Source organism: Mus caroli, chromosome 17 (assembly GCF_900094665.2).
Source record: "Mus caroli chromosome 17, CAROLI_EIJ_v1.1, whole genome shotgun sequence".
Taxonomy (NCBI): domain Eukaryota; kingdom Metazoa; phylum Chordata; class Mammalia; order Rodentia; family Muridae; genus Mus; species Mus caroli.
Genome location: NC_034586.1, coordinates 3,635,854 through 3,663,635, shown reverse-complemented (window position 1 = coordinate 3,663,635; position 27,782 = coordinate 3,635,854). Strand labels below are relative to the sequence as shown.

The 27,782-nt window shown below is 44.8% G+C and overlaps 1 protein-coding gene across 5 annotated transcripts in view; it reads right to left on the bottom strand.

Annotated features, from left to right (window-relative positions):
- Fndc1 (fibronectin type III domain containing 1) overlaps window positions 1-27,782 on the bottom strand; it is an 88,479-nt gene that overhangs the window by 13,438 nt on the left and 47,259 nt on the right. For all 5 annotated transcript variants that reach the window (XM_029471660.1, XM_029471659.1, XM_029471661.1 and 2 more), the window contains 9 exons: window positions 27,507-27,614; window positions 24,429-24,617; window positions 20,450-22,864; window positions 18,713-18,822; window positions 15,425-15,536; window positions 14,048-14,497; window positions 6,374-6,442; window positions 4,560-4,703; window positions 1,878-2,108 (listed from right to left, as the gene is read on the bottom strand). In XM_029471660.1, the coding sequence (XP_029327520.1) occupies window positions 1,878-2,108; window positions 4,560-4,703; window positions 6,374-6,442; window positions 14,048-14,497; window positions 15,425-15,536; window positions 18,713-18,822; window positions 20,450-22,864; window positions 24,429-24,617; window positions 27,507-27,614 (3,828 nt within the window). The remainder of the gene's footprint in view (window positions 1-1,877; window positions 2,109-4,559; window positions 4,704-6,373; window positions 6,443-14,047; window positions 14,498-15,424; window positions 15,537-18,712; window positions 18,823-20,449; window positions 22,865-24,428; window positions 24,618-27,506; window positions 27,615-27,782) is intronic.

Below are 27,782 nucleotides of genomic sequence, written 5' to 3'. Positions count from 1 at the left end.
AGATAGATAATAGATGATAGATTGATAACAGGTAGATGATAGATAGACAGACAGATAGATGATAGATAGATAGATAGATAGATAGATAGATAGATAGATAGATAGATGATAGACCATTTGGAGAAGGGGAGATGAAAGGAGAGAAAAGAGGAGGTGAATATGGCCAAAGTACATGATACACTGGAATGAAAGTATGATTCTAAAAACCATCACTTTATACAATGAATGCATAAATAAGAATTTAAAAGACAGACAAAACTCAAGATTCTTGGTAGAGATGTACAGTTGTCCTTTATATGAGATGAAGAATAACGACAGTGACTGCCAGGCATGTGGTGTGACTGAAAGACTCCCTCTGACCCTATTTGCCTTTAAAACTTGCCAATTATGGTGCTGGGGTGATGGCTCAGCAGGCAAAGACCCAAGTGTGAGCACATGCCTTCCTAGAACCCCATTGCTGGGGCAAGGAGGGGCCATAGACAAGAAGACTGCTGGAATTTCTGGCCACCAACCTAGCTCCATGTCCAGTTCCAGTCTCTGGGACTAAGTGGAGGGCGGCAAAGCAGGCATTTGCTGTCCTCCTCTGGTCTCCCTGCACCTATACACAGGTACACAAACACCACACACACACAAACACAGAGAGAGAGACAGAGACAGAGACAGAGACAGACAGAGAGACAGAGACAGACAGAGAGACAGAGACAGACAGAGACAGACAGAGAGACAGAGAGAAGGGGTAGAAGTAGGGAAGGCCATTCATAAAACCACATTCAATCAAAAAGAAACTTCTCAGTGGTTTGTTATAGACCTCCTTCCTCCATTGATCTCTGTGCTTTCTGTTAGAAATGTGCTATGCTTTACAGAGATTGGTCTCACTCAGCACACACCATGAAAGAAAGAAGCAACTGTCAGTTACATCGAAGGCTCAGACCCACTCACCCACACTGACTCTGTGCCCCTTAACCCTTCAGCCACCACTGGCAGGATGCATGGGGACTGTATCTCCCAGTTCCTTACCCTGGATCTGGGCCCACTATGTAAGCTCCATAAGAGAAGCTAAGAGAAGCCCCTAGAACATTCCTGAACACATTTTCTCTCCTTAAAAGACAATGTTGGGGTCCTACAGCAGAAGCACTAGAAGGTCAGAGTTACAGAAGTGACTCCTGCAGTGGGTAATGTTGATCTCTAACCTCCAACCCTAACCCCACCATCCAGGAACACTTTCACACAGCTCACAGGCCTGGAAGGAGCCATGTACAAAGGAGCTGTTCATAAAAGGACCTGCAGATTCTCTTTCTGTAAGAACTCATCTCAATAGACTCATTCTCAAGTGTCATCTAGGTAGAGTAACAGAAACAAGCATCTCATAGGCCAAAGCCCAGAGGCGGGGCTTAAGACCCTCAGGGTATCCTTCATTCTATCCAATGCCCACATGAGGAATTGGGAAACACACAGGCTGCTATGGGAGTGGCCAGCAGGCCTGGAAGGAGGAGATTCATAGTAGTGATCCAGTAGAGCCTTTTTAGCATCCCCTACTATAGGACCTCTGACAAGTGGTTGCCAGGCTGTTTATTTGCAGAAAGACAAAATATTGGACATTTGTGGTACTTATATTTTTCATATGAGAAAACAAATTCTAGCAAGATGATGTATGTATGACTCAAGGTCACACAAATCAATCTAGGATTATAATTCAGGACTCTGGCTTTCATCCAATGTTCTCTTAACTACCCACACTGCTCCTGCAGTTACCCACATTCCCAAGCCGCTGAAAAAGATGTCTGCCTTCCCCATCTTACCTGTCCATCTGTTCATCCACCCATCTATCCTCTCTCTTACAGACCAGTTGGAACTCTGAGCATCTACCTAGGACACACCTGTTACCACATCTCCAGGGATGGCTTTGTTCCAGTCCACAATGACAAAGGAGTGGCAGCCTTCCATGGCGACCACAGTAATGTTCCGGGGAGCATGCTGAGGAGGCAGATCACTCTTTGTCAGGTCGTTTGGAATGAGTTCGTCCAGGCTTTCCACTTGGAAATGGTCCAGAGCATCAGTCAGGGAGCACGGGGCTGTTGGGTCTTTACTGAGGTATGTGACATAAGGAGCTGGAAAGAACAGAGATGCCCAGTTGGACTTCTTTTTTTCTTTTTTGGAAACAGAATCATAGAATTTGCTGCATGGACTCAGGCCTACAATTTAACCTCTTCCTGCTAAGACTCCAGAGACATCTGATGCTAACTCAAGAACTCACCCCTGGGGCTGAGGAGATGTCTCTGAGGATAAAGGACATGCTACACCAGAATAAGGACCTAATTTCAATGCCTAGCATCCGTGTGACAGTGAAGCAGCTGTGGACGCTACCCATAATCCTAATCTTTGAGAGGCTGAGACAAGGGATCCCTGCGGTAAAGTGGCTAGCTAGACTACAATAATTGACACGCTCTGGGTTCAATAAATGACACTACCTTAGCATACCAAGTGCAGAGTGAGCAAGGAAGACACTGAATACCAAGGTCGGGCTTCCACACACGTGTATGCCCCAACACATGCATGTATGCTCATTACACACATGTACATAAGCAATGTAAAAGAACATACTCCTATCTCTCTTTACAGGCCCATGTGCACATAGATGGCTTCAAAATGTCTCTTTGTCCCATCAACATTGATGGATGTAACTTCAGTGTGATTTGGAAAGGTCCTCTGACTACAATTTGGTATAATATAAACCTCCAGCATTCTTCCACGCCTATGCCCTCAGATTCAGAAAAGTGTGAGTCCGTTAACTAGCATCACTGCATCATGTTTCACCTCCTCAGCCGTCTTGAGGCCAGAGAAACAGGTGACATACTCAAGCTCTTTCCCTAGGTGACCTCCTGCAGAGCTCTGGGACCCTCACAATCCTCTTAGAAGTTTGAGCATGAAGCCAAGACCCAAGGGGCCCTCTGCAACATTGTTGATCAGCTTCTTACATTTACAGCATGTCCAAGCCCTTCCTAACCACAGGATTTCAGTAGCTACAGGAGACTGTGAATATGCAAGCCATGGCCTGGTACCCTGTTACAGTGAGAATGCGCTCATGAGCCATGGACAAAGAGTAGACTCTGCTACCAACCCACAGCCCCTTTGATTGTATTTCATTCTTTAAAAAAATGTTAGGAATGCCAAGGAATTGAAGTTAAGGCTTTTCCACTCAAGACCCTCAGGTTCTCTCCACTGAAATGGCTAGAAATCTCTATTAAAGACTTTTGCGTCTTTGGGAGCAATCTGTGGAAAGGCTAATGGTAACACTGAATGGTATCATTATGGTATCATAGTATAAACGGTATTGGTACGTATACCACTAATGATAACATGACTCGTTCCCTTTCTGTTGTGGGACAGCAGGGAGGGGAGGGAAGGCTTGGTGAACTCCACCAGACTGCTGAACACCACAGCAAACACTGGCTTCAGCCCTGGAATGCTGCCTCAGGCTAATGGTCTTGCCCTTTAACTCATATGATGAGACGCCCAGTCACAGCCTCTTAGCTGGCAAGACGTCTTCTCTGCTCATGGCAAGACATTTGTTTTGGAAACCGAAAAGCACGATGTTAATTTAAGCTGTTGCTTGTCTCCACGCAGTAAATACTAATCTGACTGTCTCACTGATGCAGTTCATCAAGGGCATGGGAAAGGGAATGGCGTGGAGCAGGGAATCCAGCCACACAGAATTTCTGATTAAAATGGCTTTAGCTGCTGAGAAAGAAGACGGGAGAAATGAGTCTCCAAAGCCCAATTCTTTGAGTTTAATGAAGTTGGAGAAGATAACTGTATAAAAAATGGCGTTGGTTCTGCGGAATGATCAGGACTCGTGACAGCATTCACAAAGCTGCACCATCCAGCATTCAGCAAGCCATGAACAAGTGGAGGTCCAGCCATCCAATTTACCTTCAAAAACAAAAACTGGCCCCCGGGCTGGGAAGATGGCTCAGTGTGTAAGATCACTCTCTGTACAAGCGTGAGGGCCTGAGTTTGTATCCCCAGTACTCACATTAAAAGGTGGGCATAGCAGGGCATTCCTTTAACCCAGGTATTGGAGTTAAATCTACCTGACCTGGAGTCAGGTAGACCCTGTGATCTCCCTAACCAGCCTTGCTGACACAGTGAGTCTCTGGTGCTGGCAGAAAGGGGATAGGGTAGAGAGTGACAGAGGAAGGTATCAGATGACCTCTGGTCTCTGTGTGCGCACGTGTGTGCGCACGTGTGTGTGTGTGTGTGTGTGTGTGTGTGTGCGCGTGCGCGTGTGCGTGTGCGTGTGCATGTGCGCTCGCAGACACGCTCATGTGGACACACTCACTGAGGTCCTCTGTTGAGCACTAATAGCTCTCTGGTCCTCCTCTTGTCTGACTTTTGCAAATTAACACCCATCTAAGTGAAATGGACTCACTAAAATACCCCACATGGAAAATTCACCCCAGGGAAGCATTTTCTTAAAGTGTCAGGCCAGGGCTTAGTTATGCTGTCTTCAAGGAGCAAAGCTTAAAATCAGTTTCTCCAGTTAAGGAAGTGATATTCACCAACAAATCTCCTCTTTCCAGCAAGGTCAAATTCTTCCTCTGGGAAGGAGCTGACCGTGCCCTGCTCTGGGATGACCTTCGGTGTGGCAGCAGTGGTTGAGAGCATGGTGCTGGTCGGTGGCCTTGTGGTCTCAAATCCATAATCTGAAAAGATGTGAAGTCTTTGTAATGGCATGGTACCAGAAGAGGCACTGGTTGTAATCTAAGGATACTTGTGACTTAACTGTGGATACACACACACACCATACAAACACATACATACATATATTACAGACTAGACCTTCCAATACATAGATACACATAGTACATACAAATATTGCACATCACACCACATATACAACCATACCACACACACATAGAGAGAAAGACATCACACACCACCTAGATAGATAGACACACAACACACACACACACACACACACACACACACACACGTATACCTCACATACCATACCAGACCTGTCCCCCCTACACCAAACACCAATTCAAACACACAGATATTTATACACACGCATATCAAATATCATGCCACAGTACAGCTACACCATACACACATATAGACACAACACATACCCTATACAAATAGACACCACACAACACATACATATTCAGATATACACACACACCACATGCAAATATACAGATGTCACATACAGTGATACACACACCCATACCACATATCACACACACCATACACAGAGACAGCCACACTCGACATATACAGATACACACACACACACACACCCCTCCCCTTTAACACACACTCTAGATCAACTGTTATATGCAGTTGCATATTATAAAAGGGAAAGAAAGAGGAAGAACAAAGACACACATGTACCCACAAACATGAAGTTTGGGGAATAGAAAAGGGGAGACCTTTAGAACTTTCCGGGCTGTGTTGTTCATGCCCAAAGCTAATTCTTAATTTCCTTTTCTTTTTCTCTTTTTACGCTATAGAAGATCACAGTGGGGATAGAGAGATGCTCAGTGGTTAAGAGTTCTTACTTGTCAGGCAGAGGACCTAGATTCAGTTCCCAGCACCCATAGCGGGTGGCTCACAACTTTTGGCACCTCCAGTTCTGCAAATAATGCTCTAAAAAGAACCAGCCTTTTAACATTTAAAAAAGAAAATAAAACTGATTCCCTTAACTGCTCAAAGATGGAAGGGGCAGAAAGTCAGTTTTTCAAGGTGCTGAGAAATCTTCCTGGATTTCCTAGTCCCTGCTGCTTTTCTTGCAAATCAATCTTCATTTGAAAACTGCAGGGGGTCTCATTTAATTATGAATAAAGAGAGCATCAAAAGCAACACTGTTCACAGGGTTGTAGCTCAAGACACCTGAGGCCAAAAGGTGAGAGGAGGCAGACCAGGGCTTGGGCAGCAAAGGTCCGCACCAGGTGGGCAAGTCTCCAAGGTGAGCGGCTCACTTGCAGAGGCCATTCCAGAAAGACAAGACAACTCCAGGGTCCTATGGGTCGCTAAGAGCAGCTGCTATTTCTTAAAGAGACTGCGGGAGCTGGGTCAGGGGCATCCTGGAATTCTGAACTTGACTATTTGAAAAGATTCCGTGACAAGAAACCAACACATCTCCAAGCAGCGTCTATATTATTTAATTAGAAAAGAAAAGAAATAAGAAAGGACAAAGTGTTGACTTACAGGCGAGTCCACTGGGTTCCTCCCAGGGACCTAGTCGCTGCTTATGTCACTGCCTGCCACTGCTAGGTACTAGCAGTGTGTAGCAGCACATAAAAAAAAAAAGACTTGTAACTAAAATAAGATCCTGTGATTAGAAAGCAAAGTGGGATTGTCTCCATACCGTCATCGTATACAACATAGTCCTCTTCTGTGGGTAGTGCAGTGTCAGTCTCCAGGCCTGAGAAGTCATCTAGGGAGGAAGAGGGAAGAAGACCCATCACCACGTGACTCTTCCCGGCACTCTTAGAATTCTGCCCCCAGAACAGCAGCTCACTCATCCTGAGCATCTCCCGGAAACCAGCCACCAATACCAGTGTCTCCTCGGTTTTCCAGAAGACTGGCAATCCGAACCCTCAAACAGATCTCTCTCTGAGATCAGAGAAAGGCAATCCAATCAATACCTTTTACTCAGGAGCAAACCACCCTGCTCTGTATTTCCAGAGCCTTCTGCTACCCTCCCAGTCACCTCCACCCACCTGTCTGGACTGCTCTAGACCTGGAGGGAGGGCCACCTGTGCCTGGACAAGCCTGGACACATTTGTTCAGAGATCAGTCAGGAGAGGGGGACCCTGGGTGGTGACGAAAATCCCCTTCCCTGGGAGCTCATGTTATCTGCCTTTATTCTCCACCTAATTCTACCTTGCCATTAGAATATTCTAGAACCAGGGCGATTTCCTGCCTCTGCTTCCTTGTAGCTTGGCAGACAGCATGACTTGAGTTTCCCTTGCTTCTCTGTGTCAGCCAAGACCATGCCCTGATGTAAAGCTCTTCCATTTTGGTTGAAATTCGACAGTTCCTGCAAATGCAGCAATTTGGTTAAGGTGCTTGCTTCTCTAGCCCCTGCCCTCATAGCCTTGGGGGACCCTAGTAATTGCCAGGAAAGGTATTTGTCAATTATATGACATTGACTGACTCAGTGGTTAGCCCTAGCTACAGGGGACTGTGAGCCAATTCTAAGGGGGATTGAGAGTCCTTTCCTGCAATTCCTTTGTGCCCTAAAACTGTCCCCACTTGTAAGTAGATGGCAGGCTCAGGGTTTTACAGAGAGCCTTCTCTGCAGCCCTACCACCTAATTAAAAGACTCATTGTCTCAAGTCACCATTCCCAGTGTCTTTGCTTCCCAATGACCTTTTACTGTGGCTCAGGAAATTGCTTCTGACTAGATTCCTTGACTTGCATATGAGCTTTGAAGCCAATGAAGTTTTGTCCAAACAGCTCAGAGGAGCTCCTCCTCCTTATGACCTGAAGCCCATGCCAGCCACAATACAGAACTCTCTAGACACAACGCCTTCTTGAGAAGGGCGGAGGGGATAGCATGAGGAAGGTGGCTACTGGATGCCTTCTGAACTTTGGATGCTCTGAGTGGATGTTGTGTGAGTTACTAATCTTCACAACATACCCTTGGGATAATAGTGTTTATCGCACCCACTTCTGTGTTCCACACTGGGGCTCTATAGGATTTGTAACGGCCTGAAGCCACACAGGGGCAGAACACAAAACTGGAGTTTCAGGCTCTTTGGCTCAGAGAACATGTCTTTCTACTCCAGCACCTCTATGTTTCAGAGCTGAACTACCCAATCCAACCATCTGTGAACCCTTGCTGTCTGACTCAACATTCCATAGGGAAACAAAGGAAAGCAAGTATCTAAATTCCCATCTCCCCGGAAACCACATGTATCCGTCTGGCATTTTCTAAACTGTTAGAAGACACTCATCTAATTTACCTAGCAACGTTTCTGTGTAACAATCCTATCAGTTCCCTTGGAGCTTTTAGTAAGCATTACACATTACACCAAGCTTAACATGCTGAAGTCAGCTGCTAAGGCAGCAGGCAGGGGTACTCAGCTGTCACCAGCCCATAGCATCAGGACACGCACAGCCACCCTCGACTGCCCTAGATGGGCACCAGCATCCTGGATTATCATCCCAGGGTGATAACCTGTGCTCATAGTGATTGCTACTAAGGCCAGTTCCAGTTCATCCACCCTTGGGGGAAAATGGTCATCTTTTCAAAAAATCCCAAGCATGGTTATCATTAAATAATATTATTATCCACAGGCCAGGGCAACATCAACAGCCTGAAGCCAAGATGGCGCAACTCCTGACCAAATTCAAGTCTGTTTGGGGTTCATGGTTCCTGAAGTTTGGGTATATCTTACCATTGGTTCCTGATCTACCTCCCTCTGCCCCATCTGCCAGTTGGGTTTTTAGGAGCACAGTGTGACTTTCTTATTCACCATGTCTATTTCATTTCCATTATGTCTCCAAGTTTAAAAAAAGAACAAAAATGTACATTTTTAATATCCCGGATGAAACAGAACAGGGAGAAGCAGGTTTCCCTTTGTGGATACCATGTTCACCGAAACTCCTTGAGATGCTGAGGTAGCTGGTACCTTTCAGAAGGTCACATGTATTTTTTTACCTGTCAACTTAGATCACCTCTTGTGGTGACCAACATAAGGCCTCTGGCACAAGGGAACATCTCACAGAGTCATTTAACACATTTCTAAAAGCAAATAAAGTCACTTATTTGTTCTCAGAATTACCACAGTCTTCTCTCCAAGTAAGTGTATCATCTGTACGTAGCGAGCCACATTTCATCAGAACGGATGACCTCCTGACTGCCGTACAAGACCATCTGGAACTATGTAAAACTGGGTATCTTATAAGGCAACCTAGATCCGATGTCAAAACTTTGACATTCATATAAAAGTGGCTTCCAGACATAGGCATGGAGGTATAGCCAAGTCTTCCCAGCCACAGTCATGTAAAAGAAATAACAAAACAAAACAAACAAACAAACGAACGAACGAATGTTTGATGTCTCCACGGAATTAAGGCCTCAGCTCCAGAGACATTAAAGTAGCTTTTTTTTTTTTTTTAAAGTTTGTTCTCCATAAAAGTTTGGAGGGAGGAAGTTGACTCCAGCCTTGGGAAATTAGGGACATCCCCATATGGTATGGTGTGTCGACTGGGAATACATCCCAATCGTTGTCTTTGTATTTTCTGTCAGGAGGGTGAACACGGCAGGCTGGAATTGTCTTCTATAATGATGAATGTGTAATCTTTCCAACATGTAACAAGGTCACGTTACAAATTCTTGAATGTTCAGTGGGCTCAAAGCACTTCCAGAGATGTGCAATCCTCCAGTCTAGATCCTGGAAAACAAAGATTAATGGTTTTAACTTCCCAGTTAGACAACTCAGAATGCTTGTATCTTAAGATATTTAGATGCCTGAAAAGATAACCTGGTACCCTGAAAAACTGGAGACATGGAAGAGTCTGTTATCTCAGCTCCAGAGGTCCATTACTGAGAGGAGAAGCTAATTCTAGCTAAAACTAAAAACTAAAAACTAAAACCATGGTCCTAGTGTATGTGAGTATGTGTGTGTGTGCGTGCACGCAAATGTATGTACTTGTGTGTGTGTTTGCTCATGTGTGTGTGTAAAGAGAGAGGAATAAATGCAATAATACACAGGAAACAAGCATGTAATGTAAATCTATGGCTACGGGAACATACAGCATCCATAACAAATGAGGAAGTAACCATAAATAACATAGTTGCTGGCATGACCAAGTAGCCCATGGTTATTACTAGAACATTCTTGGAAGCAATTTTCAAAGGAAAGGAGGAGACATGACTTAACCAAAGGAGCCAAGAGTTGCACGTTTGAAAAGACGCTTTTAAAGCTGGAACACTGGAACAAAACACCAGGACTTTACAAATGGAATGGACTGTCCAATGGCAGCTGAAGCAGGGTGAGGACAGAGGATTGGAAAGGTCACTCATTGATATTTTTACTGCCACCAGTACAGGTTCCAAGTCAGAACTACTGTAGCAATGAACACTGCAGCTCCTGGGCTGAGGGGAGCCACAGCCAGGATGCTGTCTGGGTAGTTTTAACTGAGGACAGAGGGAGCCACAGTATATACACAGCAAGTGCTTATTCAGGATTGAACTCTACTTAGCACAACAAAGGAGGTTGTGTTAAGGGAATGGGAAGGTGAAAAGCACAACTAGGGCATGGATGAGACCCAGGAGTTTCTGTGGTTCTGTAGGGAAGACCAGGAACAGGTCTTGCTCCCCTGATGCTGGGGCTTTACTGGGACCATCTCTTCTCTAAGTGCCATTGCAATATTAACGGAGCATTCTGCAACTGATACCATCACAAGGTGCTCAGCTGACAAAGAACTCATGTGTGTTACATAGTTGCTGAGCAAGCTTTCTATAGCACTCTGACTCTTTTCACACCTCAAGCCATCTTTGCAACTAAGTTTCTACACAAGAGGCAGGCACTGTGGCTGGTTCCTGGTCATAGTAGATAATGATATGTTAAACTGGAAGCAAGTGGACAGAAAGCCATTGGAACCTACTGTAGAAACTCAGAAAGTAATAACATATGGGTGTTAGCTAGTGGACCAGCCTAGTGACACAGAGAAAAACAACAACTCCAAGACATAAAATGGGGGAGAAAAAGACTAAGCACTGGGGGGAGGGGGAGGAGCTGAGGACTCTGAGGGGTGCTGTGGGGTCTGTGGTCCTGATGTTGGGATATGTTTATGAATCGTCTCATTCCTGAGCTCCTCAGACTGTAGATTAAATATCCACAGCTCGGTATACATCAACCACACCTCCGTGAAAGGGTTTTAAATTAAAATACAAAGTAACTACAATTGTAATGAAAACAAGAAAGAAGACATTTGAGTTTTAGGGATTGCTGATAGAGAATGCTGAGTGCACTGAAGGATTTTAAGGCTAACTCAGAGTCCGTTAAACATGGCGGAGAGATGTGCCGCTCTAGCCAAATTTAATTTTGTGCCAGAGTCTGTGTTTATTTGTTCTTGATTTCAAAATACTGCCAAGAAGTATATTAGCCTTTGGGCTGGACCAAGGAGACAGAAGAGGAGATACAAGTGAAATGAACACTCTGCATTGTGGTTGAAGGGGAAAAAAAAGCATTGACAAGAAATGCTGAGGAAATCTACTGGGTTTGATGCCAAATTAAAGTCTGCAGTAGGAAAGTGTCAATGAACGGCCTCGCTGGGGGTCCTTTAAGATTCAGCCCAAGACCAAACAACCCTGAGATTCCACCTCACACCAGTCAGAATGGCTAAGATCAAAAATTCAGGTGACAGCAGATGCTGGCGAGGATGTGGAGAAAGAGGAACACTCCTCCATTGTTGGTGGGATTGCAAGCTTGTACAACCACTCTGGAAATCAGTCTGGCGGTTCCTCAGAAAATTGGACATAGTAATACCAGAGGATTCCACAATACCTCTCCTGGTACCATCTCCAGAAGATGTCCCAACCATTAAGAAGGACACATGCTCCATTATGTTCATAGCAGCCTTATTTATAATAGCCAGAAGCTGGAAAGAACCCAGATGCCCCTCAACAGAGGAATGGATACAGAAAATGTGGTACATCTACACAATGGAGTACTACTCAGCTATTAAAAAGAATGAATTTATGAAATTCCTAGGCAAATGGATGGACTTGGAGGGCATCATCCTGAGTGAGGTAACCCAATCACAAAGGAACTCACACAATATGTACTCACTGATAAGTGGATATTAGCCCAGAAACTTAGGATACCCAAGATATAAGATACAATTTGCTAAACGCATGAAACTCAAAAAGAACGAAGACCAAAGTGTGAACACTTTGCCCCTTCTTAAAATTGGGAACAAAATACCCATGGAAGGAGTTACAGAGACAATATTTGGAGCTGTGACGAAAGGATGGACCATCTAGAGACTGCCATATCCGGGGATCCATCCCATATTCAGCTTCCATATGCTGACACCATTGCACACACTAGCAAGATTTTGCTGAAAGGACCCAGATATAGCTCTCTCTTGTGAGACTATGCTGGGGCCTAGCAAACACAGAAGTGGATGCTCACAGTCAGCTATTGGATGGATCACAGGGCCCCCAATGGAGGAGCTAGAGAAAGTACCCAAGGAGCTAAAGGGATCTGCAACCCTATAGGTGGAACAACATTATGAACTAACCAGTACCCCTGAGCTCTTGACTCTAGCTGCATATGTATCAAAAGATGGCCTAGTCAGCCATCACTGGAAAGAGAGGCCCATTGGACTTGCAAACTTTATATGCCCCAGTACAGGGGAATAGCAGGGCCAAAAAGTGGGAGTGGGTGGGTAGGGGAGTGGGGGGGAGGGTATGGGGGACTTTTGGGATAGCATTGGAAATGTAAAGGAGGAAAATACCTAATAAAAATATTAAAAAAAAAAAAAGATTCAGCCCAAGAGAAGTACAAAACAGCAGAGATGGAAATCAAACCCTGGCCTTACAAACCCTTTTGTTTACAACCAACTGTTACAAAGTTGGTTATCTGTGGAAAAGTTGGTTATCTGCCCTAGTTACATCTCTACTTCCAGAAACAAACGTGTCAATGCAAGTAGAAGGAAGAAGCCACTCAAATACTACTAGAAAGTCAAAAATAAATCCCGGACCAGGGAGACAGCTTGGCAGGTAAAGGCACTTGCCACCAAGCTTAATGACCAGAGTTCCATCCCTGGAACCCACATGGTAGAGAATTGAATCTCACAGGTTATCTTCCAACCTCCATATGCATACTCTGGCATGTGTATACCCAACATCTCTTACCCCAGTAAACAAGCAAACAAACACATGTTAAACAAAGAAAAAGAAGAAGAAAAACATTCAGAGTTGTACTCACTGAGTGGTCATTCTAAGACTTCTCTCGCCAGTGACTCTCTCGCCCCCTCGGTCTGCACCTCTTTGCTCTCTGCTGTGGACCTTTAAGATGTCAAGTTTTCCCATTAATTTTTCATCTTCCCAGGCAGGCAATTCCTTGGAAGTGGCTCCTCATTCTGAACACAGTGTTAATGTCAGGTTCGTCAGGGCTCGTCATGCGCAGTGATGCTCTGCAGGAGTTCTAGCCTTGCAAATACGTCCTGAGAGGAAGGGTCTTCAGCCTGTGTTAGACTAAGATACACGGGCTTTACAGCCTATGGAGCCTAGCGGGACTCTGTCTCCTGCGTGTCAGAGGCAGAGCTTTGTCCACAGTAGTCTGAATGGGATGATGGCACACCGTTCTACTGTGACCTGGACCATCGGTGGGAAGACAGGCAGATGTCAGGAGTAACTGGAGAGCCCGGATCAAGCGTGGTGAAGCGGGAGACATTGTCTGTTTTTATCCGATGGAGACTCCATACTCTCAGGAGAAGCCTCACCACTTGACACTGGCTGTCTCCAAAAGGAAAGCTGATCACAGGGAGCTTTGCTGCCCAGTGCACTGACAGCTTTCCTGGAGCTCATGGGGAGACTGTTATCTAATGAGCCACCAAGTCAGAAACCCATCTGACCTGTTAAATCGCACCATCTCAGAAGTGACCTACCAATTCTTCTATCTCTCTCCCTCTCCCTCCATCTCTTACTCTCTCACTCTCTCATTCTCTCTTTCTCACACATGTATATACACATAGACATACCAAAAATACACAGTAGAATCCCTTGGGAAACATAACCTGAACCAATAATACTGTTTCAGTTGTTAGATAAACAAAAGACACCCTGAATTTTAATGATAACCTGTGTTTATAGATATATCGCACGCCATATTTCTTTTTTTTTTTCATGCCATATTTCTTACTGAATGAATCTGACAGCCTTGATTCAAGATGCCTCTGCTTGGCTGCCATTCTGCCCTAGACAGCATTCACCCTTTTCTGTCTGGCTCTGAGACTTATCTCTGTCTTGCAGTATATTAGGTAAGTAAGTTGCCTACATTAGAACGAAGCTGGTTACCTTCCTCGGGGTAGCACTCTGGGATTCCATTTGAGCCCATTATAAGGTTGCCGGCTTCATCCTGGTGTTCCAGGGTCCCAGGGGGACAAGTAGGAGAAGGGGTGGTAGGTTCTGGAGTGGTGGTAGTGGTCGTTGTCCTTCGAGTAGCTCGAATTGTAGTTGTGGGATGCCTGGTAGTGGTTGTGCGGCGGGTGGTTGTGCGGCGGGTGGTGGTGGTGGTGGTTGTAGGCGGCCGGGTTGTAGTGGTCGGCACAGTGGTGGTTGTTGTAGGTGGAAGCATGGTTGTGGTAGGAGGGTAGGTGGTGGTTTTGATCACCTCCAAGCCCACTAAGGGCTTCCCTCCGAGACTCAAGATGGGTTTATCCTGGGCACTGGCCACAGGTTTGCCATGTCTCCCCTGCCCAAAGAGAGGGAGGCCATCAGGACTCACCATAGGGGTTCCTCCCAGATCTGAAAGAAAACCAAGGGAGATATATGTAGCGAGGTCACTCTAGAGGTCACTCCTGTCTTCTCAAAGCTGACGTATGCCTATGCTTTAACCAGCAAATGGCAGAGGAGTAACTGGTGATGTATGTGTCTGAGGTGGTAGTATCGGCTGCTATCTAGAATAGATGGGTTTAGGACATCGTCCATCATCCCCCCACCCCTTTATAGAACCATAGAAACTCTCATGTCAGGATGTGCCATTACCAGAGAAAACTCCGTGTCTGCTAAGGGAAGTGGTTCTTTGCTCTTTATTTTAACTTCTAGAGGAGAACACATGTTAGGTTGGGCCAGGAACAGCAAACATTTCTCACCAAAGGCCAGCGAGTATGTATTTTAAACTTTACAGGGCAGATGGAGCTGTTCAACTCAGCCCTTGTAGGGCAAAACATACACTAGACAGTGCATAAACAATACAGAATCAATGGGCTACCGAAATAAATGCTCCCATGTTCCAATAACGCCTGTGTGTGTGTGTGGTATGTATGTATGCTGAAATGTGAATTTCATATGAGTTTACCACATGTCACAGGACAGTCATTGTTCTTGTGCAATAGGGGAAGAATCATTTTTAAGAACTATTCTGGGCTCACAGGCCTTGCAAAGACAGGATGCACAGGAGTTGATCTGTGGGCTGTAGTTTTCTGGCCTGTGCTCCAAATGGCTAAGCTTGGGAACAAACTAGATTATACATTTCTAGGAGAGGATTCTAAGGAAATAGGGTGATTAAAACCACGAGGCAAATGCTGTGTTCTGGTCCCTTTGGGGACCTTCTTCCCACATGGCTGACAGGGGCAGAGCCACTGGCAACCATTAGAAAGGAGGGGCCTGGTGAGGACCAAACCTATTGCACAGCTCATTCGGCTTTGGTTCCTAGGAAGCAGTCTCACTCACCCACGATGGTGCGACCATCTCCCCCGAGCCTCACCCGGAGAGGGTTACCATGTGAGTCTTGCAGGTACCGCCCTTCTGCATTCAACACCAAGCCGCGATCCAGGTCTACAACCTAAACCAAGACATGGATGGAAAGATGTGCCAGGGATCCCTCAAAATGTTCACATCTCTAACTATGTGTGCAGACATGTGAGCAGCCACGGGAAGAAGCTCGGGCATGAGAGGGGAACACTCTTGTCGCTAAGCTGTGCAAGGCCTGCATCATTAAGCACAGTAGTATCTCATATTGGACTGCTTTCACTATATCACATGGCTTACCTACATAGTTCATACACTTTTTTGCTTATCAAATATGCAAAAGACATTCAAAGTATTTTTCCCAGTTAAGTATATCATATCTGATGTCAAAACCAGGAACCAACCCAAGGATCCATCAACAGACAGAAGAGCTTAAGTAAATAATGACCCATCAGCCACCAATAGAGGAAGATAGGAATCTCATATATATTGATCTAAATTGATGCATACCCAGGCAACAGGACTGATTACTTAGAAAAAACTGCATTTTGTACACAAGCTTGAAACTGTCAGAAACACGTGTTCTGAAAACATATCAACCAAACGGCCACCAAGGGGGTCACTCCTGACATATCACCCAAACGGCCACCAAGGGGGTCACTCTTGACATATCACCCAAACAGCCACCAAGGGGGTCACTCTTGACATATCACCCAAACGGCCACCAAGGGGGTCACTCCTGACATATCACCCAAACGGCCACCAAGGGGGTCACTCCTGACATATCACCCAAACGGCCACCAAGGGGGTCACTCCTGACATATCACCCAAACGGTCACCAAGGGGGTCACTCCTGACATATCACCCAAATGGCCACCAAGGGGGTCACTCCTGACATATCACCCAAATGGCCACCAAGGGGGTCACTCCTAAGAACCAGTTTGGAGCAAAGAACATTTGTTTCCTTTCCTTGTCTTTCTAAACTACTTTAAGGATTGATAGATATCACAGTTGCTTAAAAATATGAAATGTTTTAATTGTGTTATTTATGTTAAAAATAAATTAAATTTTGATTATTGAACTACTTTTTAACTTGTGGAAATAGTATAAAATATAGAATGCATAGAGAAACATCCTATTCCAAGAAATTATAAAACTTGAAAATTCATTCTTTTCCCTCTGAGAAAGAGCTCATGTCTTCCCTGACATGAGTCAGTCCCTTAAGTGTGGTTCTGGACTAACAGTCCACATCCATTAGTGACTTTTCGGATACACATTGGCCTGAGGCTTACAGTGATCCCACACTCAGGAACATCTGAAACCCTGTCTCTACATAACCATACTACGAAAGAAGTCCTGTTTTAACAGCAAACCAAGTGAGGCATTTATTATAGATCCTACTTTCAAAATCAGCTCCAATCACCTCTCAGCATTTTGGCTAGGAAATGTTGTTGTCAAGACCTTTTCTCTTTTTCTTTTTTTAATTAATTAATTTTTTCACATACCAAATGCTGCCCTCCCCCTCACAGAGACCCTACACCCATCCCTCCCTCTCCTTCTCCTCTGAGAGGGTGGGGCCCTGGGGGTGTCCCCAGACCCTAGCACATCAAGTCTCTGGAGGGTTAGGCCCATCCTCTCCCACTGAGGCCAGACAAGGAAGCCTTTTCAATTCAGAGAGATTTATAAAGTAAATTCTGTTTTGATCTGCATAGATCTCATCTTTAGATAATATATGACAAAAAAAAAATCAGAGACTCTCAGTTTATTTTTTAAACCTTTTCATTGTAAATAGAAATCTTGACTGGTAATTCTACAGTGAGTTTTTTTTTTATTCTTTCAAAGAATAATTCCAGGCCTTGAATATTGTTTTCTATTCTCTGCACTGAACCCACAAAAATCTCCTAAATATTTATTTTAGCTCCAGGCAGGAATTTAGCATATTCTTTGTCTAAACAAAAAGTACCATGGCACATTTTCAATTTTAATCAGATATCGGTGAGATTCAAAAGATTATCTGATAAAATGATCTATCTGATTTAGAGTTTTTGTTCTTGGTTTACTATTTCTTTTATAAATGAATTGAAACAACTAATGGAAAATACACATTACAGAGAGGATCTCTTGTGCACTGTGTGGAAGCATCACTTGTCAATAAAAAGCTGACTGGCCAATGAGCTGAGGCAGGAAATAGAAGGTGGGACTTCCAGCACAGAGAGAGATGGGATTCTGGGAAAGAGTCAAGAGGCATTTGCTTCAGGCTCTGAGGAAGTTGGATGAAGTTGGCTGCATGAAGCTGAGGGCATGTAACTAAGCATGTGGAAGGCATAGAATAGAATAAATGAGTTAGATAAGTTACAAGCTAGTCAGAGAATAAGCCAAAGCATTTATTCATAAATAATTAAGTCTCAGAGTTGTTATTCTGGGAACGAAGAGGCGAGGTAGAAAAGCTAGTGACTACAACATATAATAGCTAATTATACACTAAGCTAAAAATAAAAATTAAATACAAAGAAGAATGTAAAAAAAGATTCTATAGGCTTCAGGTAACTGCTGTGCTGGGGCCACACATTCATCTTATTTTCCTGTCAGTCAAGACAAATAGAAAAACCTCACTGTGAGGTTTCCCAAGCCCAAGCCTCACTCTTCAGCTTCAATGAACAAGTTAGTTACTTGGGAGAACCAAAGACTTTCTAGACATTGAAAGTAACTATATTCAAGTACCCTGTACACAGGTAGTTAAAACTAAAGATGAAGAAAAGAGAAAGTTTCTATTGTGGAGCAGCCATCACATTTGCTGCCTCAGTTTACCAAGTAGAAACATGTGCCTTTTCCTCTTTCTTAAGCTATGAAATTCTTAGATGGATGGGATGAGATCCTGGTTCATATCTATGAATCCAGTGCCAGAGAGGCTGTGGATCAGGAGGAGATCGCTTTTGTGGCCAGCTGGGACACACTAAGAGTTTATCGATAAGATAGGGGAGCGGGGAGGAGGGGAGGAGGAAGAGAAAATGTGAGGGGAGGGGAGCACAGGGGAGGGGAGACAGGGGAAGGGAGGGGAAAGGAGAGGAGAAGATAGGAGGGAGAGGAGAAGAGGAGAGCAGGGGAGAGAAGGGAGAAGAAGGGAGGGGAGACAGAGGAAGGGAGGAGAGAGGAGAGGGGAAGAGGGGGGAGGGGAGGGGAGTAGCAGACTGCTTGATTTTTGGCACACAGTATCCACGGTTTTCTCTTCCCACCAGGAACACCAAGAGTGCGTAACAAAGTTTACCCTACCCACTTTGTTCCTTGAGGACCATTGATAATTCTCTGACCGTTTGGTTTTCCAATACTACCAGGAGGTATTGGAATGTTGTTCTCGCCAACATTTGCCCTTCCGTTATAACCTACACAGCAAAGAAAAGAGAAGAAAAAAAAATAAGTTCCTGGTAAATTAAACCACTCTGGACTATTGACTTCATCACACTGTAAGTGCAAACACTTCATTTCCAACAAACACAAAACAGAATTTCAACCAATAGCATCTATGTGCTAGATAATAAACTTACAATGTGACTTCTACATGACAGTAATGTCTACAGGATAGTCACATGACAGTCTGACAGTGCTGAGAGATGGAGAATGTGCCTCATAAGTATCCTAGGACATGAAGTGAAGATCTTAGTAGGTCTAGTTTCATTTTCACATGGACATTGGAAGAATGGGAAGGCACTGGAATGATGAAGATAAACTCTGATGTAGTTTAAAATTCATCAAACAGGACAGCTCATTCCAGCTGACTCCCATCCCAGGTCTCAGTGGTTGAGAAGCCATGTGGTGTTCTCACAGCATGCTGGGCTCCACAGCACAATTTGAGACGTATTTACTGAGTTGTCCCTTATGGGTTCTTCTGTGGGACAGTTGGCTTTTGTCCTCACCTGGGAGTCTCTGTGGTCCAGCCTCACTTCAGGAGGAAGGGGTAGGGTTTCTGACAACACTGCTGGTCAGACTTACCTAACCGCTTCCCTTGGAGAGCAAGCATGTGCTGGGTTCTGCTACATGCAAGCGACTGCTGAGCATGGCATCTATTAATGCAGTCATCGCTTAAAAAAGTCAAAGTGGAAAAACCATGCATCAAGCAGAGTGACAAATGCTGCCGGGTACGGTGATTCAGGATGCAGTCTTAGCACTCGAGGGGCTAAAGCAAGAGAACTGTCTTAAGTTTGAGGGCAGCTTGAGCTATATATAGTCTGGAATACAGAGTGAGGCACTGTCTTGAATGGATCAATGAATCAATCAATCAGCCAGTACCACCAGATTCTAAAGCATTTGTTGAAGATGTTCTAAGAAACACCAGCAATATGCAAGATAAGTGCAAGGTGCATACACACATATACACACATGCACATATATACACATGCACATATGCACATATGTTATTACTGTTGGTTCCTTAAATATGTGAATAACCAGTACATACATATCCATATTACGTATGGAACAAGCAGAAGACAAATCACTATATATATTCACATGTACGTATATGAAATATATATACATATATACATGTATACATACATATGTATATTCACACATGCGTACACATATTATTACTATTAATTCCTTAAGTTATTCTGCCAAGTGGAAAACTAAAGATATGATCTGGCTATAAGCCATTTTTACAGCTAAAGGGGCAGTTTGGAGGGTGATGGGAGAGTGGGTTTCATGTTAGGAATTCAACTATAGCTCAGACATCTCCCAGTGATGTGACTTGAAGCCGGTAGCTCTGGTCTCTGAGGGTCAAACTCATCAGAAAAGCAGAGGCCACAGTGTAAGCTATCCCCTACCCCCACATACAACTGAACAAGGAAGTCGGCATACTGTCCATGCCTGGTTATGGTGGGTGCTTAGTAACACAGAATGGACTAAAAACAAGCAAACAAAAAAAAACACTTTCAGAAATTATGACAAACACTAAGCACTTTTTAAAAAGAAATATAAAACGTTGTGTTGCAGAAGGCAAGAACCAGTTACCTGATGTAAGCACTGGTCTCGGTGGAGGCTGGCGTGAGACAGGCGTCCGGAACCTACGCTGCATCCGCTGCCGCAAAGACAGCATTGGTGTCGTGGAAGAGTAGGTGGAAGGGGCCCGGGTGGTATACCTTGGCCAGGAGTGCGTGCTTGCGCTGGGACTTGCAGTGGAAGGGTTTCTAGGCTGGTACCAGGTAGGTGGATGTGAGGCTATTGGGGGGCTGCCTGGTGATCGCCTTCCAGGAATGCTGTTTTCTTCCTGCACAAGTTGCCCAATGGCAGCCTTGTCTCTGTCAAGGTTCCTGTCTGCATATTTGTTGTTCCGGGGGGAGGAGGAAGAAGGCCACTTTTTAACTGAGGTAGACAGAGAGTCTTCCTTGCCTTTTAAAGTCCCTTCATTTTCCTCTTCCTCCTCAGCGAAGACTGATTGCTGAGATTCAGGTGGCAGAGGATGCTTGGAAGGCGAGATCTTCTTTGCTGGTGTGGCCTGGACCCCAGCCCTGCCAGGAACCTGGACCCGTGGGTGGGTGCTGCCAGGCCGGATGGGTCTCTCAGAGGCTCCTGAATGGCTGGGCTGAGGTCGGTTGCCACTGTTCCCTGGCTGGGAGCCCTTCTCCTGAGGTTTGAGAATGGATGGGGTGGTATCCTTGGCGTGAGCGGTGTGAGTGGGAGCCCGAGGGTCTGGGCCTTCAATTTCAGTGCTGTTGTCCTCGTAGCTGCTCTGGGAACCCTCATTCTGATTCTGGGGAGCCGAGGGGAGCACCCCACGGGAGTTTGCTGCGTGTGGGCGGTCAGGCCCTGTGTGAGCAAGAGACAACTTGGGCTGGGAAAGTGACCTATCCTTGCTCTGAGAACTAGAGAGCTCTGAGCTGCGACCTGGTGCCATTCTTCTGGGAACAGTGGACCCAGGGGAGGGCTGTGATCTCGATGCTGGATGTCTAGCAGGGGACAGCTGGCGGCTGGTGGATGATGGGGGTGTTTGAGGAGCACCCTCATCTGTGCTCAGTTGAAAGCCCTGAGCCTTGGAGGACAGAGGGGATTTGCCTCCTGGATGTACATCCGCTCCAGCAGCTTTGGAGTTTTCTGGGATGGGTTCCTTCCCGTACAAGCTGGCCCCTCTCTGGGAGCCTCTTCTCAGAGTGTCTGAGCCCCCAGAGATTGGGTGACTGGAAGAGGAAGGTGTACGATCGTTGACCACGGTGGCTGGAAGTGGCTCTTCATCCTCACCGTCTCCATAAACATCAGAGCCAGGCCTAGTGTGGGATGCTGGCAGCGAAGGAGCCCTGGTGAGGACTTTCGAGGCTGAGGTAGACTGGGGAGACCTAGAGGGCTGAAGCCTTGGTCCGCGGAGTTTGGGGAACCTGTTTGGATTTCTGCTGTGGGCAGGGAAGGGCTTATTCCGTATCAAACTAAAGTGTCCCAAGGCAGGCCGGGTCTGTTGGATCTGAGCAGTGGCCTCAGCTCGCCTTCTGGTGTCTCCTGCAGCTCTGTCAATATCCGCCCCACCATCAGAAGTGTCCTCTTCCTCAGAGCCCTCTGTCAGGGCAGAGGGATGAGAAGAGCTGACAGTTTGGGAAGGTGTACTGGAACCAGAGGCATGGGCATCCTGGCGATCCCTAGAAAGTGCGGGTCGAGAGGATCCTCCCTGCCGTAGGAAATGTCTCCGGGGTTGGGCTGCAGCGCTGGAATCTTCCTCGCTGGTGGAAGAATGGGACTGGCTCGATGCAGATAATGATGATGCCTTTGTACCCGGGTGCATCCGGCTTTTGTCTCTGAGCATGTTAGAAGCCGCATGGCGGCTAGGGACGGAAGTTGGCCTGGACCTGGCTGGATTCTTGGGAGATGACAAGGAAGAGGCAGCTTTAGGGTCAGGGGATACTGCTTGATCATATTCATTTTGGTCCACAGAATCATTGTCTATAGAGCTGAGCTGGTGGTAGGCTGAAGAAGCTGAAGGTTCAACCCTTGGACGAAGATGGGGGTCTAATGAGGGGCCACGCCTATCCATCACTTCCTTGCGGGGCAGCACTGGCAGGCCAGTCCTGGCTGGAGTCCTACCAGGAGCCAGAACCCCATGACCAGATCTACTTGGTACCCTCAAGGGTTGCTTCTGGTTTAGGGTCTCCAACCGTGATGAACGAGGATCTTCAAGGGAATCCAGTTCCTCCTCGCCAGTGACTTCTGTAGACTGCGGATCCAGCTCTCCCATTTTAGAGTGAAGCTGGGTTTTTCCAGGTACCACACCATTAGTTCGGATTTTGTTCAAGTCTGAGAGAGCATCCTTGACATTTTTGGCTGACGGCGTGTGTTTTGAGGAAGCGGCAACTTTGGGAGCTGGGGAAGAAGGCTGCTGCAGTTTCTCAGGTTTCCTGCTGCTGTCTCTCCCATCTGGCTGGGCACTGGCCTCAGTAGAACTGGCTGAAACATCAAAGGTTGTAGCACATTAAAGGATGGACGTCAGAGATTAAGAGTAACCACCATCCAATGTGGATGTGTTCCAAATTGCTCATGACAATTGATCACTTTTAAGTCCTTAGAGATTCACATTCCCAATTACAACATTCTTTTTTAAAAGTTATATTTTACTATAAACTTCTAGAACATATGTGTGGATTGAATCAGGACTTGAATCAGAAACTGAATGTCTCAGTTTCTCATTTGAAGAAATTCTGGAATGAGTGCTTAGATACAGTCAGCCCTCTGTATCCATGGAGTCTGCAGCTACAGGTTCAGCCAATCTTGCCTAGAAAACATTTGGGGAGGGGGATGTCTGTACTGACCATGTATATACTCATTTTCCCCCTAAAGAACACAGTGTTTAAACAGCACTTGCATTTCTACTGCACTGGTGTGTAAGTAAGCTAAGGGCGATTTAAAGTGTGTGAGGAAATGTCGGGGCGGGGTCTATGCCAACTTCATAAAAAAGAGCATCTGCAGAGGTAGCATCCTTGGTGGGATTGGAACCAACCCCAAAATACTAAGGAATGTCTATGAGTCACTGGTTTTGTAAATGCAAAATCCTAAGTGGGGCTTTCTTAAACAAACTGTCGGTACATTGCCAATGTGTAGGATGGCTGCTCTTACCCAGTGACCAACACTCAAAGTTAGAATAGTATATGGAACGTGCAGGTGACTGGAGTGAGCACCAACCTTTAAACTCTGAAGCGCCACAAAGAATCCCTGCCCCCCCTTAAAGTTTCTTTCAAAACGGGTACATTTGTATCCCCCAAATAAGGCTTGAAAACAGAGCCTCCAGTCGGCAAAATAGTATCTTAAACATATCCTGTCATTCATTCTGTTGTGGGAGCAGAACTGATTGAGGGAAGAGACATTGTATTGGAAGGCTATTTATATAGTAACAGGAGGCTCTAGAGGGTACAAACATCTTTTCCAGTGTCTTCCAACATGAAACTGTGGGCCTTCACAGCAGACAGTGAAGGCGAGAGCTGTGCATATCCAAAATAAATGTGGAAGCAATAAAAGAAGCATGGTCCACACACAGTCCACCCCATCTCTGGATCATCATCAGTTGGTTGGTTTTAATACTGATCAGACAAACCAGACAGTTGAAAGTATTCTGAATAATGTGGCATTCCAAAATAACAGAGAACAAAGTGAACACCTTTCAATGATTGGAGCAGGGGCTAACAACTAAAATGTCAAATTAGCCTTTCAAAAGTGTTTATATATTTTCTTCCTAAGCCCCAAATTAAATACTAAAATCAAAGTAATCATATAATTGGCATGTTGATAAAACTGTAAATAATTATTAATACCAATCAGGAGTACTATTTTAATCTTTGGAAAATTGATTTCCAAGGGGTCTACAGAATATCTTGAAAATTACTGTGCAAACTCGGGCCTATAGAACCATCAACTGAGCATTTCTAAATCCAGAAGCATGATTCAAAGAAACACAAAACAAATAGCAGGCGTGGGGCCGGGGGTGGGGGCAAAGCATGAGTGCACGCACGATGCTTACTTGTTGGTATAGCGACAATGAAGGCTTTGGAGTGTGGCCCCGGGCCTCTCCTGTTTGTGGCCCGGATTTTGAACAGATAGCGTTCCCCAGGCTGCAGACCATCCACGAGGGCAGAAGTAGTGTGTCCAGAGAAGGTGAGGGACTTTGCTCCAAATGGTTTGAGAGCCGGGGCATATGAAAGAATGTATTCTGAAATGATTTGGCAGATGGTTGGAAGGAAGAAGATGAAAATCTTTCTGTACCCAGCAAACAGATGGATCGTACACACAGGATGAGTTAAGACATACACTGCTGACACTGACACCCCAGCGATGCACACCTGCCCAACAGCTGCAGCAGAACAGGGCACAAGGCGAGCTCGCACTCACTAGAGTCTCTGAGAGTTAAGTTCCAGGCTGACAATTGCTATTTTAAGCAAATGGAGCACACACAGGGGGTGAGCGGTTATCTTTATAAAACTGACCAAATATGTTTACACTAGTGTTTGTTTGTTTTTGCACTTATTTAAAAATTTTCTATGCTGACCTTAATATACCCTAATGTAAGAAACCAAGGGACCCCAAAAGTGCTGACTCCCAGGAACTGGTTCTGAATAAACCGCTCACCTCAAGTTTCATTTATCACGTGGAGTGACTGAATGCCATGTTTTGCATATAACTTCACTTTCATAAGAATTAGAAACCGCCCTATGCTGAGACGAATAGTTCACAGTAATTAAAACTGTCAAGACTCACTGATAGAGCAGCGCAGTTCCTAATGCTTCCATCCTTTGTCGGCTTGTCTGTAATCACATAATGACTTTGGCATTTGAAAACCACAAACAGCCGAGTATAAGGAACTGTTTCTTTTATTACATGTGAATTTTTACATTTATTTATATTTTAAGCTTGTTCTCTATTTTTTTTCTGAAACATAAGTACATCATTTCCTCCTCTCCTTATCCCCCTTCCTACCTCTCCCAAGTGCTCAGTACCAAGCAAGTTGTACCTATATATTTAGAAATACACACACACACACACACACACACACACATACACACACATATACATATATATATATGTATGTATGCAACAGTGGGACTTTAATAGTCAACAACTAACTATCCTTGCCTATTCTCTCAATAAATTTAAGATTCAAAAATCTTACTAAGTTGATATGAGGATGGCCTCAGGGAAAAAAATTGAATTACAGAAAAAAATCAAGCAATTAGATGAGTATGGGGTGGGGAGTCCTCCCTTTCCCTAAGTTCTAAGCTTTAAAAGGTGCACTAAATAAAGAAATCTTTCAGGCAGAAGTGCCTTTGAATCACCTGCTGGGAAGTACAGCTCTCTTTGCTCATAGGCCTAGTCATTTAAGGTGAGCAGAAATATTCTTAGTTTTGGGATCCCATGCTACACAATCTTGCCATTACTATTGCATAATGGATGAAGTACATCTGCAGAAATATTTAACCATATCAATATGTGCACCTTATTACTATGCTTTATGTTTCTTTGACTTAGAAAACACCCCCCCATTAATTATGAATTTTAATCTCACAATCATACCCATATGGAAACTAAGCTATGTAAATCTTCCATTTATAAGAACTCAGGGACTGAGAGATGGCTCAGCGGTTAAGAGCACTGAGGGCTCTTCCAGAGGTCCTGAGTTCAATTCCCAGCAACCACATGGTGGCTCACAACCATCTGTAATGAGATCTGATGCCAGAAGACATCTGATGTCTTCTGAAGACAGAAACAGTGTACTCACATACATAAAGTAAATAAATCTTTAAACAAAGACCTCAGTAGCTCTCATTATTTCTGGCGATATTTAGCTGGTGACCTGTGTGACCTTCAGCATTAGATTCAAACTAAGAGGTGGGCCAGAAAGAGGATGAGTCCATATAGCATGGAGATAAATTCACTAGATGAACAGTCCCTGCCATTTTCAGAGACTGGAAATTTAACCAGGCAAATAGGTGTCTCTATTCCCTTTTGAGAGGTCCTTCCTTCCAGCACTGCAGTCTTAATACACAGGGGGTGGGTGCTTATGGTGCAAAAATCAAGACTTAAAGGGGCCAGCTAAATACATTTCTGTTTCTTTACTTATTACTGTGGGGGAGGGGGTCATGCATTCTTTCTGAAAAATGAAAAAAAAATTAAGTACAGAAAATGCCATGCCAGTCATCTTGCTGAAGCCCATTGTCCTATGAAAAGACACACTACCTGTGAGCCAAATTAACTCACAGTTGAATGCAAAAAACTGAACCATTCAATAGATCCCACCAGGAAAATTCTCACAGGAGACTGGAAATGGCAGTCTGTGTTTCTCCAAGCTTAAGCAAAGTGTTCATAGTTTTTGGGTGTACAGGACTTAAATTTGCCTCCCCCAAACCTAATGACAATAAAAAGATTCCTTTCTCTAAATAAAGATCCCTTCTCTCCTACCATGGGGATACACTGGTGGGCAAAGCCAGGTAAAATCCAACAGGAAAATGTCTGGATTCCTGAAACTGTTGAAATGAAAAGATTAAGTGTTTATTTAGCAGCCCCAACAGACTTTCAACCTGTACATATCTCTTTCTATTTTTATTCTTTTAAAGTTCCAGAAATCCTTTTTCTTTTCTATTTTTTATCCTTTCCTTGGCTCAAATGAATCAATACAGGCTGAACTTTAGGGAACAAATCCGTGTTCTGGAATCATGACGTAAGGTTTTTTTGTCCCATTAAAAGCATTTACAGTCTCATTAAAGATCTTTATGGTCCCGACAGACCCCTGCCGACTTCTCTTTTCAGGATCTCACAGGCAGAATAGCTCCAGAATTAGCACGGGGTATAAAAGTTATAATAGCACACGGTGCAGTTAAAAATAACTCCAGCGTGCCTGACAATAGTGCCTACAGGGGGATGGCAAGAATAACTGGCAGGTGACTGCCTCGCTCTCAGATAATGTCCACCTTCGTGTCACCTGGTTAGCACCTCATTAGCATCTTGTTTGATTCACTATGCATGCCTTTAGTCTGCTTTTCAATCAGAGTCACCAAAGTAGCATTTCTCAGAAAGGCCACTCAGAGGGTAAGGATTAGACACCCACCTTTCACTTTCCCCTCAGACTCTGGCAATGTGTCCCAGGATACGGTGACAACTGTTGGCTTGCCACTGACTGGCCAGACTCTCAGGTTCTCAGGTGCAGTGGTGGGAGCTACAAGATGACAGGGAATCAGCATTTCAAAAGGCTCTCATGACCTCTGACAGGCCCCGCAGACACTGTCTACTGAAGAGATGGTGTGTTTGTGTTGGTGACACACATGACCTCTGACAGGCCCCACAGACACTGTCTACTGAAGAGATGGTGTGTTTGTGTTGATGA